Raw genomic sequence first — 18859 nt, forward strand, 5'->3', positions numbered from 1 at the left:
AAGGTGGCTCTACAAAGTATTGATTTTGGGGGGGTGAATAGTTATGCACGCTCAAGTTGTCTTATTTCTTTATCTTATTTCTTGTTTGTTTCACAATAAAATTATTATAATATTTTGCATCTTCAAAGTGGTACGCATGTTGTGAAAATCAAATGATTACAAACCCCCCAAAAATTCCAGGGTGTAAGTCAACAAAATAGAAAAAATGCCAAGGGGGGTGAATACTTTCGCAAGCCACTGTATACAGAAGATAGTCCTTTTTGGTAAAAGACAAGAATTATGGCAAAAACAGCTCAAATAAACAAAGAGAAACGACAGTTCACCATTACTTTAAAACATGAAGGTCAGTCAATGCGGAAAATTTCAAGAACTTTGTGCAGTTGCAAAAACCATCAGGCGCTATTTTGAAACTGGCTCTCATGAGGACCGCCACAGGAAAGGAAGACCCAGACTTACCTCTGCTGCAGAGGATACGTTTATTAGAGTTAACTGCACCTCAGATTGCAGCCCAAATAAATGCTTCACAGAGTTCAAGTAACAGACACATCTCAACATCAACTGTTCAGAGGAGACTGCGTGAATCAGGCCTTCATGGAATTGCTGCAAAGAAACCACTAGTAAAGGACACCAATAATAAGAAGAGACTTGCTTGGGCCAAGAAACACGAGCAATGGACATTAGACCGGTGGAAATCTGTCCTTTGGTCTGATGAGTCCAAATTTGAGATTTTTGGTTCCAACTGCCGTGTCTTTATGAGACGCGGAGTAGGTGAACGGATGATCTCCGCATGTGTGGTTCCCACCATGAAGCATTGAGGTGTGATGGTGCTTTGCTGGTGACACTGTCTGTGATTTGTTTAGAATTCAAGGCACACTTAACCAGCATGGCTACCACAGCAATCTGCAGCGATATGCCATCCCATCTGGTTTGCGCTTAATGGGATTATCATTTGATTTTCAACAGAACAATGACCCAACACACCTCCAGGCTGTGTAAGGGCTATTTGACCAAGAAGGAGAGTGATGGAGTGCTGCATCAGATTACCTGGCCTCCACAATCACTCGACCTCACCCAATTGAGATGGTTTGGGATGAGTTGGACCGCAGAGTGAAGGAAAAGCAGCCAACAAGTGCTCAGTATATGTGGGAACTCCTTCAAGACTTTTGGAAAAGCATTCCAGGTGAAGCTGGTTGAGAGAATGCCAAGAGTGTGAAAAGCTGTCATCAAGGGGGAATGTTTGCTACTTTGAAGAATCTCAAATATAAAATACACTCTTTTGGTTACTACATGATTCAATATGTGTTATTTAAAAGTTTTGATGTCATCACTATTATTCTACAATGTAGAAGATCATGTATTTTTTAAGCATACAATATAGTTCAGTATTTGAATTATGTATTTTAGACAGTCATTATTGCTCATCTTCATGAAGAGTGTTAATAATTTCGGACCCCACTGTACACAATAGAGAATAATTTACACACACACACACACACACACACACACACACACACACACACACACACACACACACACACACACAGAAGTCAGGTCAGACTAATTCAGCTCATGAGCTCTCCATCAGCAGCAGATTTTGATTTAGAATGATACATTCATGTGTTTATGCAACATGTTAGTGCATCGAATTGTATCACAGAGGAAGAAATCGCATCGATTCTTTCTCTAATCACAATGAATCACACTGAATCGTTTCAAACTAAAACGTACCGTTCCTGTATCGTATCGGAGACCATGAACCTAGATACGTATCGACACATCTTGAAGGGAAATATGCCATCCATCATCCACCATCCACAACGCAGACGTCATCAGCAACCTTTGACCTTTGTTCCTTTCCCATCCCCCTTAGCCCCCAAATGTTTCTGTAACCTTAAGAACTATCATCTGACATCCAAACAGATAGTGACAGGAGTTATATGAAACAATGAAGCTTTGATATCAATGTTAATGTTATCAATGATTCTTTATATGTATTTAACCTAATTATGTATATTTTACGAAAATTAGAGGAGAGCTTCTCTGATCACCAAACCAAATAACGCCAAATCGAGTTACTGCAAGCGGCAACCATTCGATTGTGACAGTAGAAGTCCAAAGCTTCTATTTTCACCTGTCATTGTCTAATATTTCAAATTTTTGGCCTTGACTCTGCAGTACATTCTACTGTATGAACATGATGCAGTCTTAGTTTACCCCAGAACAAAGGTCATTGCCATTTTTTCCTCTGCTGATTAAATCTCACACTCTTTTGCAATCAATGCATTACATTTAATATTTCTGTCTTTAATTTCATATCCGCAACCCAATCTCCTTGTTTATATTCATAACGATTACGCTAACTGCAGTCAACCTTTACTGACTGCCTACCATACAATTACAATTATTTCCGTTAACAACCTCCTTTATTATTAAATACATTTTACAACCTCATTATTTGTATGTTAATGTTTCCCCGTGTCATGTGTTACTTGAGCTAGCTTCATTCTAAACTATGGCTTTCACACTGCAACCTGCCCAAAATACATATGAATGAGACACAAAACTTCACAAAGATAGCTCTTGCTTGCATCAAAAGTTATTTACCTGCTAGGCACCCCATGAGTGACTGCAGCAACAGCAGTTTCCATAGCAACGTCATCTTCAGTTTTGTGGGGTCAAAGTAGACTCACATCCAATCACAAATGTATGGAGAAATCCTTTCGGTACCTTTCTGGGTCTTCACTCTATACAAAAAGAAACAGTTGTAATGAATACCATGATAAGACAGAAAGACAGTCTTTTATCAGCACTTGAGAAAAGTGCTGATAAAGGACTCTAAAGAACTCTAACATTTAACTAGGCAAGTCAGTTAAGAACAAATTCTTATTATCAATGACGGCCTAGGAACAGTGCCCCTGCCTCGTTCAGGGGCATTGATTGAACATTAAGAGAATTGAAGGAATATGATGACATTTCTCACTTCTGATAACATGTCAAGGACTAGGGAAATGCTTTTCAAAATGTTGCCCTTTACAGCAGCATGTACACAGACTGTACACATTCAGTCATGTGCAGCGCTTTCATACCCCTTGACCTACTCCACATTTTCGGGGGTTACAGCCTGAATTCAAAAAGGATTAAATATATGTTTTTCTCACCCATCTACACACAAAACAACATAATGACAAAGTGAAAACAAGCTTTAAGTAATGTTTGCAAATTCATTGATAATGAAATACAGAAATATCTCATTTACATAAGTATTCACACCCCTGAGTCAATACTTTGTAGAAGCACCTTTGACAGTGATAACAGCTGTGAGTCTTTCTAGGTAAGTCTCTAAGAGCTTTCCATACCTGGATTGTGCAACATTTACTCATTATTCTTTTCAAAATTCTTCAAGCTCTGTCAAATTGGTTTTTGATCATTGCTAGACAACCATTTTCAAGTATTGACATAGATGTTCAAGTAGATTTAAGTCAAAACTGTAACTCGTTCACTCGGGAACATTCACTGTCTTCTTGGTAAGCTACTCCAATGTACTAGATTTGGCCTTTTGTTTTCGGTTATTGTCCTGCTATATTAATCTCCCAGTGTCTGGTGGAAAGCAGACTGAACCAGGTTTCCCTCTAGGATTTTGCCTGTGCCTAGCTCCATTCCCTTTCTTTTTTATCCTTAAAAACTACCCAGTCCTTAACATTACAAGCATACCCATAACATGATGCTGCCACCACTATGCTTGAAAATATATAATGTGTTGTATTGGATTTCCCCCCAACATAACACTTTCTGACAAAAAGTGAATTGCTTGGCCACATTTTCTGCAGTATTACTTTAGTGGCTTGTTGCAAACGAGATGTTTATTCTGGCTTCCTTCTTTCAATCTGTCAATTAAGTTAGTATAGTGTAACTACAATGTTGTTGGTCCATCTTCAGTTCTCTTATCACAGCCATTAAACTCTGTAACTGTTTTAAAGTCACCATTGATCTCATTGTGAAATCCCTGACCGGTTTCCTTCCTCTCTGACAACTAAGCAGCTTTAAGTCAAAACTGTAACTCATCCAGCCCTATGACAACTCAACAGCTTCTACCCCCAAGCCATTAGACTGCTGAACAATTCATAAAAATCGCCACCGGACAAGTTACATTGACCCCCCCCCCCTCTTGTACACTGCTGCTACTCGCTGTTTGTTTGTTACCTATGCATATTCACTTCGCCCCCACCTACATGTACAGATTACCACAACTAGCCTGTACCCCTGCACACTGACTCAGTACCAGTACCCCTGTATATAGCCTCATCATTGTTATTCTTATTGTGTTACTTTTTATTATTACTTTTTATTTTAGCCTATCTGTAACGGTTCTCCTCTTCCTCTGAAGAGGAGGAGCATGGATTGAACCAAGACGCAGCGTGATACTTAGACATGATATTTATTTAGACACGACAAAACAACGAAGACAAAAAACGAACTATACTTGAATTAACTAACAAAATAACAAAACGAATGTAGACAGACCTGGACGTAAGAACTTACATGTAACACGAAGAACGCATGAACAGGGAAATGACTACATAAAAACCGAACGAACAAACAAACAAAATGAACAAACAAACCGAAACAGTCCCGTATGGTGCAACATAGACAGACACTAACACAGGAGACAACCACCCACGACAAACAATGTGACAACACCTACCTTAATATGATTCTCAATCAGAGGAGATGAAAACCACCTGCCTCTAATTGAGAACCATATCAGGTCACCCATTAACCAACATAGAAACACATAACATAGAATGCCCACCCACACTCACGTCCTGACCAACTAACACATACAAAAACTAACAGAAAACAGGTCAGGAACGTGACACTATCTGGTAAATATTTTCTCTTCTTGAACTGTACTGTTGGATAAGGGATTGTAAATAAGCATTTCACGGTAAAGTCTACACTTGTTGTATTCGGCGCATGTGGCAAATTAAGTTTGATTTGATTTGAGTTAGGAAGGATGCCTGTATATTTGTAGTGACAGGGTGTATCGATACACCATCCAAAGTGTAATTAATAACTTCACCATTCTTAAAGCGATATTCAATGTCTGCTTTTTAAAATGTTTACCTATCTACTGTACCAATAGGTGCACTTCATTGCGAGTCATTGGAAAACCTCTTTGTTCTTTGTGGTTGAATCTGTGTTTGAAATTCAGTGCTCGACTGAGGGACCTTGTGTTAAACACTATTATTGCACACAGTGAGTCCATGCAAATTCTTATGTGACTTGTTAAGCAAATTTTTACTCCTGAACTTATTTAGGCTTTCCATAACAAAGGGGTTGAATACATATTGACTCAAGATATTTTAGCTTTTCGTTTTTTATTAATTTGTAAAAAAAAATATAAAAACATAATTCCACTTTTATATTATGGGGTATTGTGTGAAGGCCAGTGACAACAAAATCTCAATTTAAGTCTGTATTCAAAGTATGAATACTTTCTGAAGGCACTGTATATTTAGATCTAGTAAATGATGGATGTATAAGAAATTAAGCCTTGAGAGAGAAATGTGCAAAGAGATTGCCTTAAAGTATACATCAATGAATGAATGAAATAAATTAGTTATAAAAATGACTCAATATTCTCTTTCACCAAATCGCTATTACATGTAACTCTGAATGCACAGCGTTGGTTTTATAGAGAGTTGCTGATGGGCTGGTTCAGAAGTACTATAAAAAAAATTAAACATACATTACTCCCTTTTTCTGCCTACCAAAGTCAAGCTGGAGCCTATTCTATTAACTAAAAAGTTAGAGGGAAAACAAAAAAAAGAGCACTTATTTTCATTTTTGGCACAGCGATTACTACATGCCTTTCCATATCCTTGACAAATAGAGAGAATCCTATTTTAAGCCTATTTTAGAAGCTCCCTCTGAAACATACAGTGGCGTACCTACACAGAATAATACCCATTCACTGTTATGTTCATAAATGTTGCAAGACATAGCAAGAGAATGGGTGTGAAAAACTCCAGCGATCCCACTAGTGTCAACGTCCGATGTGTTTTATTCCCCAGCAGAAATACCAGGGGTATCGGCATGAGATCAGTACCCAAACCTCAAAACGCCTGCATTGTGTCAGTGGGATAGTAATTCTCTGTGTGCTCCGGTGGGCCTTCGATGTAGAGGGCAGGAGGGAAGATGGGAGGGGGGGGGGATCTGCAGGGGGAGACAAATAAAATCAATGCCATCCAGAGACGCAGTGTCCCAGGGCAGTACTTTTAAAACATTAGCTTAATGTACCCTGTTGCCCTATAGACAATATACAGTAATGCTCTCTATTTTGGTAGAAAAGTAGTTAATGGTGAACTTTTAAACATTACATGGTAATTTTGATGCAGGGCTTTTGTTATAGTCAGTCTTTGAATATGTATTACATATAGTCATTCTTCTGCTGTTGAAAGACAAATATGATCCAATTACTGATTCATTCAGTGGCTGACACAATCAATTGCTGCATTGTAGAAATTTGAATTACAAATTTCCCTTTCATCTCGCCTGCTCAACACCAACCCCCAAAAAACAACACATTTTTTGAGAGGACTAAATAATATATATACACGACAGGAGGTTGGTTGCACATTAATTCGGGAGAACGGGCTCGTTCTAATGACTGGAGTGGAATGATAACAAATACATCAAACACATGGTTTCCATGCCATTCCATCTGCTCCATTACAGACATTATTATGAACCGTTCTCCCTTCAGTATCCTCTGGTGATATACACAGAGTATACTAAACATCAAGTGCCCCTTCCTAATATTGAGTTTTGAGTTGTACCCCCCGTTCCACAGGGATGCTGGCCCATGTTGACTCCAATGCTTCCCACAGTTGTGTCAAGTTGCCTGGATGACCTTTGGGTGGTGGACCATTCTTGATACGCACGGGAAACTGTTGAGCGTGAAAACCTCAGCACCTTTACAGATCTTGACACAAACCGGTACGCCTAGCACCTACCCTGTTCAAAGGCACTTCAATCTTTTATCTTACCCATTTACCTTCTGAATGGCACACATACACAATCCATGTCTCAATTGTCTCAAGGCTTAAAAATCCTTCTTTAATCTGTCTCCTCCCGTTTATCTACACTGATAGAAGTGGATTTAACCATTGACAACAGTAAGGGATCATTCACCTGGATTCACCTGGTCAGTCTATGTCATGGAAAGAGCAGGTGTTCAGAATGTTTTGTACACACAGTACACACAGTACTGTACCAGTCAAAAGTTTGGACACACCTACTCATTCAAGGGTTTTTCTTTATTTTTATTACTTTCTACATTGTAGAATAATAGTGAAGACATCAAAACTATGAAATAACACATACGAAATCATGTAGTAACCAAGTCCATATTATGTCAAGAACATCTCAAAAAGGCAAAGAGAAACGACAATCCATCATTACTTTAAGCCATTCAGAAAATTTCAAGAACTTTGAAAGTTTCTTCAAGTGCAGTCGCAAAAACCATCAAGCACTATGATGAAACTGGCTCTCGTGAGAACCGCCACATGAAAGGAAGCCCCAGAGTTAACTCTGCTGCAGAGAATAAGTTCATTAGAGTTACCAGCCTCAGAAATTGCAGCCCAAATAAATGCTTCACAGTTCAAGTAACAGACACATCTCATCATCAACTGTTCAGAGGAGACTCCGTGAATCAGGCCTTCATGGTCGAATTGCTGCAAAGAAACCACTAGTAAAGGACACACATAAGAAGAAGTGACTTGCTTGGGCCAGGAAACATGAGCAAATCTGTACAGGTGGAAATCTGTACTTTGGTCTGATGAGTCCAAATGTGAGATTTTTGGTTCCAACCGCCATGTCTTTGTGAGATGCAGAGTAGGTGAACAGATTATCTCTGCATGTGTAGTTCTCAACATGAAGCATGAAGGAGGAGTTGTGATGGTGTGGGGGTGCTTTGCTGGTGACACTGTCAGTGATTTATTTAGAATTCAAGGCACACTTAAACAACAGGACAATGACACGGGCTATTTAACCAAGAAGGAGAGTGATGGAGTGCTGCATCAGATGACCTGGCCTCCACAATCACCTGACCTCAACACAATTGAGATGGTTTGGGATGAGTTGGACTGCAGAGTAAAGGAAAAGCAGCCATCAAGTGCTCAGCATATGTGGGAAGGTGTTGAGAGCATGCCAAGAGTGTGCAAAGCTGTCATCAAGGCAAAGGGTGGCTACTTTGAAGAAACTCAAATATAAAATATATTTTGATTAATTTAACACATCATACTTTGGTTAGTACATGATTCCATATGTGTATTTCATAGTTTTGAAAAACCCTTGAATGAGTATTTAACGAGTGCGCTGAGAGTCGGGAAGCAAGTTTAGGGAGTGAGTGTTTTAATAAATAAACGAAACACAAATAACGCACCGACATGACAACAGAGTCAATAACACCTGAGGAAAGAACCAAGGGGAGTGACAGATATAGGGAAGATAATCAAGGAGGTGATGGAGTCCAGGTGAGTGTCATGAGGTGCTGGTGTACGAGACGATGGTGACAGGTGTGCGGAATAATCAGCAGCCTGATGACCTAGAGGCCGGAGAGGGAGTATACGTGACAGAGTAGCTATGTCCAAACCAGTGGTGTAAAGTACTTAAGTAAAAATACTTGAAAGTACTACTTAAGTAGTTTTTTTGGGCATCTGTACTTTACTTAACTATTTATATTTTTGAAATGTTTTACTTTAACTTCACTACATTCCAAAAGAAAATGATGTACTTTCTACTCCATACATTTTCCCTGACACCCAAAAGTATTCGTTACATTTTGAATGCTTAGCAGGACAGGAAAAGTGTCTAATTCACACACTTATCAAGAGAACATTCCTGGCCATCCCTACTGCCTCTGATCTGGCGGACTCACTAAACACATGCTTCGTTTGTAAATGATGTCTGAATGTTGGTGCCTGCCCCGGGCTATCCGTAACTTAAAATAATAAGAAAATGGTGCCTTTTGGTTTGCTTAATATAAGGAATTAGAAATGATTTATACTTTTACTTTTGATACTTAAGTATATTTGAGCAATTACATTTACTTTTGATACTTAAGTATATTTAAAACCAAAAACCTTTAGACTTTTACTCAAGTAGGAAATTGCAGGGTGACTTTTACTTTTATTTGAGTCATTTTCTATTAAAGTATCTTTACTTTTACTCAAGTATGACAATTGGGTACTTTTTCGACCACTAGTCCAAACTTTTGACTGGTACTGTATATATACTGTATATATTCTGTATGCATCTCGAAACTAGTGATTATTCAAAGTAAATATGAAAACAATGAGCTTAAAACAGAGTACCTCTTTTTAGGGGTCTAAAATGTTTGCACAGACTTCTAAGGAATAACAGCTAACTGCCTTATGTGCTGATGTTTGAGGTTTTGTTGGTTCCTCTGAGGGTTATCTTAGAATATTTACACTTTATTGGAGCGGTTCCTGTTACGGACCTTGTCAATGCATATTTACACAAAACCATCCTTGAAATACAACATAAACAATCTGAATGAACCCGCATTGCGGTTTTCCTTGAATTGATTAAATTGCGGAATTTGTTTAATTTACTAACTGTTTTGACAAACACATTAAAAAGTGCCAAATGGGAGAGGTATTTGGTTTTGAGTAGCAGGGAGAGGAATAAATATGTAAATGAAACACAGTGGGGGTAGGCAGTAAGATTTGCGCAGCTTGCCATAGAGTCTGAGAGAAGAATACAGAATAAGTCTGAGGCAAATGTCAGAAGCTGCCTCTGGAAACACTGTGTACACTGGATAGAAAGGTATTACAGCAATATGACAAGTTAAGTAATGCAATGTACCATTTGCAAAGCTTCTATAAAAAACAAGCTGCAATAATCTTATGTCCCTCGGGTAAATACATGTTTATTCATAGAGTAGAAGTATATAATAATGTAATAACCCACACCATCCCATTACGCCACAACCAGGCTCTTGTTAGCATTTCACTATCGAAACAGAGGCAGAAGCAGCACTGAAAGTCTCCTTCAGTTCTTGCTTACTGAAATGTAATACTACATTTCAAAGACATGCTTGAGTAATGCAATAATCATATGTTTCAAAACACTAGGAGCAGGAAATCAATATGGGACCAGAGTATTGTATTTTCTTCACTTTCTGAAAAATAAGGACTGAGAATGAAGCCTGGATTTGTCTGAGTGGGTCACATGTAATATCTTATCTTAATTTATTTCAATCAGTGTCTTCTAATGAATCCCTCTCCTTCAAGATTGAAGCTATATTTCCTCACTCTGCTTATTGACAAGATGTATTTCCTTTAGCATCAGCTGGGAAGAGCTGGCTGCAAGATCAACTATTCATTTGGACCACCTCAATGACATGCATAACCTTGTATGCCTTGTCTACGTATAGCTATTTCTGTAAATATAATTTGTTTATATAATAACACATCTGTAAAAAAAATGAATTGCTATAATTACATTTGTTCGGTCCAATGCAAGACGGTTTCAGTTTCCATTCGTCCTCATTAAAATGTACTGAAGACTGACTGTATATTATACCACCGTAAATTACAAATGAATGACACACAAAGCATGTTTCAAAGTACTTACATTTTCGGCATTATGGCAGAAGTGTTTAATTTACGCAAAGGATCAAAAGATAATTGCAACATTTAAATATTTTGAAAAAAGATATTAATGCAACAGGTAAAGTGTTGGTCCCATGTTTCATTGGCTGAAATAAAATATCCTAGAAATGTGTTTACACCCCTGTTACTGAGCATTTCTCCTTTCCCAAGAATCCATCCACCTGACAGCTGTGGCATATCAAGAAGCTGATTAAACAGCATGTTCATTACACAGGTGCACTCTGTGCTGGGCACAACAAAAGGCCACTCTAAAATGTGCAGTTTTGTCACACAACACAATGCCACAGATGTCTCAAGTTTTGAGGGTGCGTGCAGTTGGCAAGCCTCCAATGTCATTTTAGAGAATTTGGCAGTACTTCCAACGGGCCTCACAACCGCAGACCACGTGTATGGCGTTGTGTGGGCGAGCGGTTTGCTGATGTCAACGTTGTGAACAAAGTGCCCCATGGTGGCGGTGGGGTTATGGTATGGGCAGGCATAAACTACGGACAATAAACACAATTGCATTTTATTGATGGCAATTTGAATACACAGAGATACCGTGATGCGATCCTGAGGCCCATTGTCGTGCCATTCATCCTACGCCATCACCTCATTTTTCAGCACGATAATACACAGCCCCATGTCGCAAGGATCTGTACACAGTTCCTTAAAGCTGAAAATATCCCAGTTCTTCCATGGCTTGCATACTCACCAGACATGTCACCCATTGAGCAAGTTTGGAATGCTCTGAGTTGACGTGTATGACAGAGTGTTCCCGTTTCCGCCAATATCCAGCAATTTCGCACAGCCATTGAAGAGGAGTGGGACAACATACCACAGGCCATAATCAATGGCCTGATCAACTCTATGCAAAGGAGATGTGTCGCGCTGCATGACGCAAATGGTGGTCATACCAGATACTGACGGGTTTTCTGATCCACGCCCCTACCTTTTTTTTGTGTATCTGTGACCAACAGATGCATATATGTATTCCCAGGCATGTGAATTCCATAGATTAGGGAGGGCCTAATTTATTTATTTCAATTGACTGATTTCCTCATATGAACTGTAACTCAGTAAAATCTTTGAAATTGTTGCATGTTGCATTAATATTTTTCTTCAGTATAGCTTTGTAGCCTGAAGGCTTTTCTGTGAGAAGCTTTGCGATGTCCAATGTCTTTCGTTTGTAGTGTGACTTGGTAAAATGGAGACATGTCATGATATTGTACCAAATGGTGCGTGGTGAGCAATGGAGGTCAGATTACTAACCATTGATTAGCTTTCCTGAATGATGTATACCTACAGTATACTTACAAGGATACATACATCATAGCATATGCCTATTATAACACATACAAAGGTAGGCTCAACATTTACACATTTACAATACACTATGCCTCAATAGAGCTAAGAGAATGACAGAATGAGTTATTACATAAGCTATTGTATAATTATCAGATATTGTATTTTACTGGGCATTCGTAATGCTTCAGTAATGACTACAGGTGTCCTAATTAATCAGAAACCATGTGAACTTCAACTGTGATAAAGGTTTTGACAGACATGGTCTACCAGACATGTATTTACTTTGAAGTCTTAACTGGGATGTCTCTCTCTCATAGTCCTGCCACAGAGACTATTGATGTAGTAGAAAGATCCAAGGAGCACCCACAGCCAGTTCACACCATGACAATATTACAACAGTCCCTTCCAGGATAAAGCACATCCATGAATGGGAACAGAAACATTAAAAACTGTTGTAAGGAAGTAAATACAATAGCTACATATAAGAAAGGAGGGTGATTCCAGCATTAAAAAAAAACGTTTTAATGTCTCACAGAATGGACAAACAAAATAGAAATGAAGCTTTTGATGTGTGTGTCTATAGTACCACTTGGGGGGAGAGTACAGGTAATTTACGAAAGTTACCAGAATCTTTAGTAATTTTGGTAATTAACAGGTAATCAATGGCGGTAAATGTAGTAACTTATACTTGAATAACTTATAAAAAATGTATTCATATATAGAATTTATTTTTTATATATGTGTCCATATTGTCCATGCGTTTCTAGTGGATAGACCATATGGTTCAAGAGAAAATAACATAACATAACATCAATTAACTCTGCAACTCTTCCAACTATTGACTTTTTTCACGATTGCCACCAGTTTGGTGCCAAAACAACAACAAAGACATTGACCTAAAATAAATAAAAGTGTGTAAAAAATATATAAAGAATATTTCATGCTGAAACCCTCATATTTAACACAGATGGTTGGTGGTTTATATTTAGGATAATGTTTTTTCAGCTTTGTCATATATATGTTGTTATTTTAAAATCAATGTATTTTAGTTTTGATATGTTTTACATGTCATAAGGCCACACAGAGGGCCCGAGATAATTACAGACACCTGTGATAATCTGAAGTAGCCAAAAGTGCCACTAGACATCTTGTGACAAATTACATAAAATCCTTTAAAGTTACCAAACTTCTGGTAGTTTACTGTTAAACTTAGAATGTTTTCAGTAATATACCCTCACTTTGCAACCTTATGTATACACAAAAAAGCTGACTAAATATTGGCATGATGGAGAAATAAAGCTAATAATGGATGTTACATGAAACGGACAAGCTTTTTGGGGAGAATGTCTGTGAGTTAGCATGGATAGCCATTTTGAAGAAAAGGCTTGGCTGAACACAAAAACGATAATAATATGAAAAAGTCATTTCAATTCTTACTTTAGAGAGCAAAAAATGACCGCTTTAGATGATACACCCTCCGTTATGGATGTTAGACATTCTAATCTTAAAGATGTCTTGACCAAAATCTATCATAACACATTTGTTGTCATTTGGAATGTTTTAAAAATGCCTGCAGAAGGTATAGTACCACAGGATTGCATAATTATAGCCTGAATAGTACACACGACCAGGCATCACACCCAATAGGAATTTATTTTCTCTCCTTATATGTTATGTGCTGAAAGTATTCACGCCTCTCAAAAAACATTTTCCAGTGTCTGCCTGACAGCTGAAAATCTTTGCCAGTGTGTGTGCATGTAGGCTATCTGCCCCTCCCCCTCCGAAGCTACTGGAGCCTACAAGCGTGATTCAGAAATTAGGAAGAGAGCTCTTTTATTTGAGAAGACTATGGATTAACTTTTTTTACTGCTAGTTAAGGATACAATAGTTATCACGTTTCACATTGGGTTAACAAAAAAAAGGTAAAACGTGTTTTTATTAAAATTATTGTGCCGCTCTGCACACACAAGCTTGTTAGCTTGCTAGCTTGCTAGCTAGCTAGCTAACAAGCTTGTGTGTGCAGAGCGGCACACAAGCAGAGCTTGTGCAGAGCTAGCTTGCTAGCTAGCTAGCTAGCTCTGGTCCAACGTTAAGCCAACTCTCGGAAGTTCAAAGGCATTCAAAGTTCCTTGATAGAATTCCAATTAGCTCATTCATACCCCCTCCTCTCCCCTGTAACTTTTCCCCAGGTCATTGCTGTAAATGAGAATGTGTTCTCAGTCAAGTTACCTGGTAAAATAAGGGTTAAATAAAAAATAAAAAATACAGATAGATGCCGCACCTCTTTAGGTATAATTCTGTGGGCTTAATTCAGATAATGCATATCATCACAAGATTCCCAGCGCTACAAGCGGCAGGTAGCTTAGTGGTTAGAGTGTTGGGCAAGTAACCAAAAGGTTGCTGGATCAAATCCCCAAGCTGACAAGGTAAAAATCTGTTGTTCTGCCAGTTAACCCACTGTTCCCTGGTAGGCTGTCATTTTAAATAAGAATTTGTTCTTATCTGACTTGCCAAGTTAAATAAAGGTAAATAAAAAAAGCGTCCTCCTTCACCATCTCGTTCTCTCTCCACCCTTAAAATTCCAGTTCCGTCTTGCACCCTACACACTCCATTACATTGGACAGACAAGTTCATAGCGAGCTGCTCTATCTGCAGTGATTGGTCAAGTAATTTATTGTCGAGCTCAATGTAAAAACATGTCGTTTTCAGAGGTTTAAAAAGGAACAGAAAGGAACAATATAAACCATTACTTTTTGGGAGATTCGAAGCAGTTCAGAACTTTATTTTGCTGGTCGAAACAGTGGAACGGAAATTTAAAAAAAGAATGGTTGTGTTTCAAATATTTAAATATTTCTAAAAAGCAGTTGCTTTCTCAGATCTGTATTCAAATAGTTAACAAAGTAGTTACTTCTGAGATCTGTATTCAAACAGTTTTGAAAAGTTGTCCCTTTGTTTTTTTTACCCCTTTTTCGTAATATCAAATTGGTCGTTACAGTCTTGTCCCATCGCTGCAACTCCCATACGGACCCGGGAGAGAGCCATTCGTCCTCTGAAAGACGACCCTGCCAAGCCACACTGCTCGCTGAACCCGGAAGCCAGCCGAACCAATGTGCTGGAGGAAACGCTGTGCAACTGGCATGCGCCCGGGTCCACCACAAGGAGTCGCTAGAGCACGATGGGACAAACCCTCTCCTAACCCAGACAACTGTGCACTGCCAAATTGACCCTGGGATCGAAGTGTAGTCTGTAGTGATGCCTCTACTACTGCGATGCAGTGCCTTAGACTGCTGCAACCCTCGGGAGGCCTCAAAGTAGTCACTTTTTGAGATCTGTATTAAAATAGTTTGCAAAAGTAGTCCTTTTTTGGGGGATCTGCATTCAAAAAGTTATAGTCACGTACAAAGTAACTATTTTTTCCCCCGGAAATGTTTTTAATTTCCACCATGCATAGTTAAAACTATAGCTAAGCCCATTGTTATAGTTATTCCAGGCCTACTTGTAAAAATGTAAAGAAACTACTATATGGCTCACAATGTATGGCTATCAACCTCCGAAAATACATATACCTACATTCTCCTTCTCATGGTTCTTTGTATTGGGATGTTACCAAGCTAAGGTAAGCTATGGCGACGGTGAAACACTCCCTGTCTGTGAGAATCTCATAATACTCTGTCTGGAACCAGTGTGTTGCATTGGTTTGACTTGTTGTATAACCACCATAATGAACATCAGAACAAAGGAGCAGACAGTTTAGAGCTAAAACACAGCACACAAATCCCTTTCTTCGCCCTATAAGCTAGTGTTTCATGCAGCAAGCGTTTCATGAGTGTCAAATAGAATGATCCTGAAGCGGTGCAGCCTCTGCCAGCTCGGAGCACAATAAACAGAGACACTACTATAAAACTGCTCAACTATCAAGATGTCCAAGAGTGCTGTTGATGATACAATTGCTGTACTGTTTAAAGATATAAGACATGATTCAAGAAGCCTGTTCTGATCAATAAATATTCCAGTAATGTTCACAAAAATATAGATTGAATATCCAAAAGATTTGCCTAGAACTACAAGCTACAAGTATCAACTTGAAGTATTAATCACTTCTCATATCAACCAAACCAATTCCCATTCGCATGCATGTGATTTAGTAGCCAATTCCCCTGACTATCGTTGCCGTGCCATGCTATGCCAGACATATGGCATGGCAGCCATAGTCCAAGGGATTGGCTAAAGCACTAACATCTCTGAAACTAGGCTACAACATCAGTGCCTCATTTCACTAACAGACTGGTACCATCATCATCTGTTCCCTGATAAAAGGCCCAGCTGAAACACAGTGGGTGTTATCGGTGGTGACTAGATATTGGCAGTGGACAGTTAAGGCTTGTAGACCATCCAGGGTGATATTACAGGCTTCATTACTTACATCATCATGTCTCTCGATCCCCTACTCACTGTGGTGTCGCACACCAGCTGGATTACAATAGAATGTGTTTCCTCATTATAAAACCCAATAAAGGCTGAACAACTGGAGTCGTGCGCAGTTATTCAACTCCATATAATGATGTCAAAGAATGCAGCATTACCCTTTCTGTGAAGTCGAGAATGCAGCATTACCCTTTCTGCGAAGTCGAGAATGCAGCATTACCCTTTCTGTGAAGTCGAGAATGCAGCATTACCCTTTCTGTGAAGTCGAGAATACAGCATCAACATCAACACCCCAAACCATACTTGACATGGATGCTTGGATTTCCTTGTAGGAAATACAGCGAAAAGAATGACAATGACAATTGTGCCAGCGCTCCCTTATAAAATAGATATTCGTCTCAACATGATTCACATGGATAAATAACGAATATAAAGAAAAAGAATAGTTGCATTCAGAGGAAATTGAATCACATCCCAGGCTCACTGGTACAGTACATCATAACTCGCCTGCCATACAGGACAGTATATGGACATTTCTATTGATAGAATGACTGTATGAAACAGACTATTTGGATTCTTCAAGATGGTTTCAAGAGATCTTTAGGGATTATGGCAATTTGAATCTATTTCCCCAGAGTCAGATGAACCCGTGGATACCATTTTTATGTATCTGTGTCCAGTATGAAGGAAGTTAGAGGTAGTTTCACAGGCCAAATGCTAACTAGCTTAAAATGGTATCCACAAGTTCATATGACTCTGGCTTCATTGCCAAAATCTCGAACTATCCCTTTAAATTGCTGACCTTTTTAACATGGCAAGCAGAGAAGAGACTTTTCATAATCTGCTGTGATTGATGTGTATTTGACAGCAGATACTTCATGGCGTGTTGCTTTGTACACTTGTAAGGCAGACTAGATAACGCTGCTCGCTGCATACACAGTACTCTATAGTGGATTATATACACATAAACTAAGCCATTCTGGTGGCCTACTTCCCTTGAATATAGCTGTCAATTATTTCACCTCATGAGTCATATTTTCCTGCTTTTCTAGCATGGATAGTGTGTCCACCAGTGTGCTCCTGGATAGCATTTTAACACTGAATAAACATTTTCATATAATTCTTAGCCTGTTCTGCCCTTTCAGCTGATGTTCTGTCAATCACCCAGGTAAGTCCCCATGTTTAAAATGCACCAGAAAGAGGAAGGACTCCCTTATTGCTTAATAGCAGCTCTTGGAGGTCATTATTTTGCTATTTGCATGTAGCTTTCATAAGCTTTAACAATTCCTTGAAAACATTAGCAAAAACATTTTCACTTATAAGAACAACAGGGGACATTTTACTATCTGTATAAATGAGAGGAGTACACGAAGAGTACTTCTGCTGTGCAGTGTCAAACCTTCCAAGAAATGTATGTAATGTATTGTTCTGAATATTCATAATTAAACAAAGACAGCCATCAGCAGACTGTATGCTTCACAATTACTACATAAATAACACAGGCTTTGGATACAACATACTATTCATAGGATGAATACTAGCAGTATTCATATTCATATGAATTGATACCGGTGTGTTTTTCATAATGAATTGTCTAAAGTCTACAGAATGCAGACTGTTGTGAATCAGGATATTCAAATGGCCTTGTATTTGTTTCTGGTCGAACTTGTTTTACAAGATTGTATTCTATCAAATCAAATTCAATCCACTAGAAACCATAAAACAGTGCCAGAACATTGTGACATTCTGTTGAGTCATCTAGTGATCCCAATTCATCCAACTTTTCTTTCATCTCAACTATGTGAAAAGAAAATAACAATGCCTTCTGGGGCATGTTGTTTTTATTAAGCATATTTGTATTCCAATAAATGGTGGGGGAAAGAAGGCTCACAAATCACAGGCCCACCCTATGGGGGGGGGGTACCATTTTCCTCTCAAAAATAATTGCAACATCAGAGAATTTTCCCCAGTGGTACAACGATAACAAAGTGTTAAAAGATCAAAATAATTCCTTCATCTGCAATTTAAGTGCATTCTGAAGAAAAAAACACAAACTTGCCCTCTTGCTGTGATAGCTTGGAAATTAGTTGTTAGAAGCCCCCACATAAAGCATAGTTAATAATGCAATAGTTCCAGTGCTCAGATATTTACACAAGCTGATGTTACTCTTATTAGGCCTTCAATCGAATCTGTTCCCAAGGAGGGACCGTATCACACCATGTTTGAGTAAGGAAGTGATGCAGGAACAACACAGTTTGTACCATACCCCAAGGATTGTTGTGCCTCTAAGCCAAAAGAAGCCCACATCTAGCTCTAACATATTTTCCAACATACCGTACATAGCTAAAGCACAGGATTGAGGCAATATGAGTGGAATACAGCTAGGGTGTTAACTAACTGAATGATGAAGCAAGAAATACTGCAGGAGATGGAGCTGCCTTGATGTA

General features: G+C 38.7%; 1 protein-coding gene across 3 annotated transcripts in view; it reads right to left on the minus strand.

The window, feature by feature from the left end:
- The window catches only part of LOC139535553 (contactin-4-like), a 182015-nt gene that overhangs the window by 153817 nt on the left and 9339 nt on the right, over window positions 1–18859 (minus strand). For all 3 annotated transcript variants that reach the window (XM_071335060.1, XM_071335058.1, XM_071335059.1), the window contains exon 2: window positions 2605–2744. In XM_071335060.1, the coding sequence (XP_071191161.1) occupies window positions 2605–2659 (55 nt within the window). In that variant the 5' untranslated portion in view covers window positions 2660–2744. The remainder of the gene's footprint in view (window positions 1–2604; window positions 2745–18859) is intronic.

This window comes from Salvelinus alpinus, chromosome 12 (assembly GCF_045679555.1).
Source record: "Salvelinus alpinus chromosome 12, SLU_Salpinus.1, whole genome shotgun sequence".
NCBI classification, from domain to species: Eukaryota; Metazoa; Chordata; class Actinopteri; order Salmoniformes; family Salmonidae; genus Salvelinus; species Salvelinus alpinus.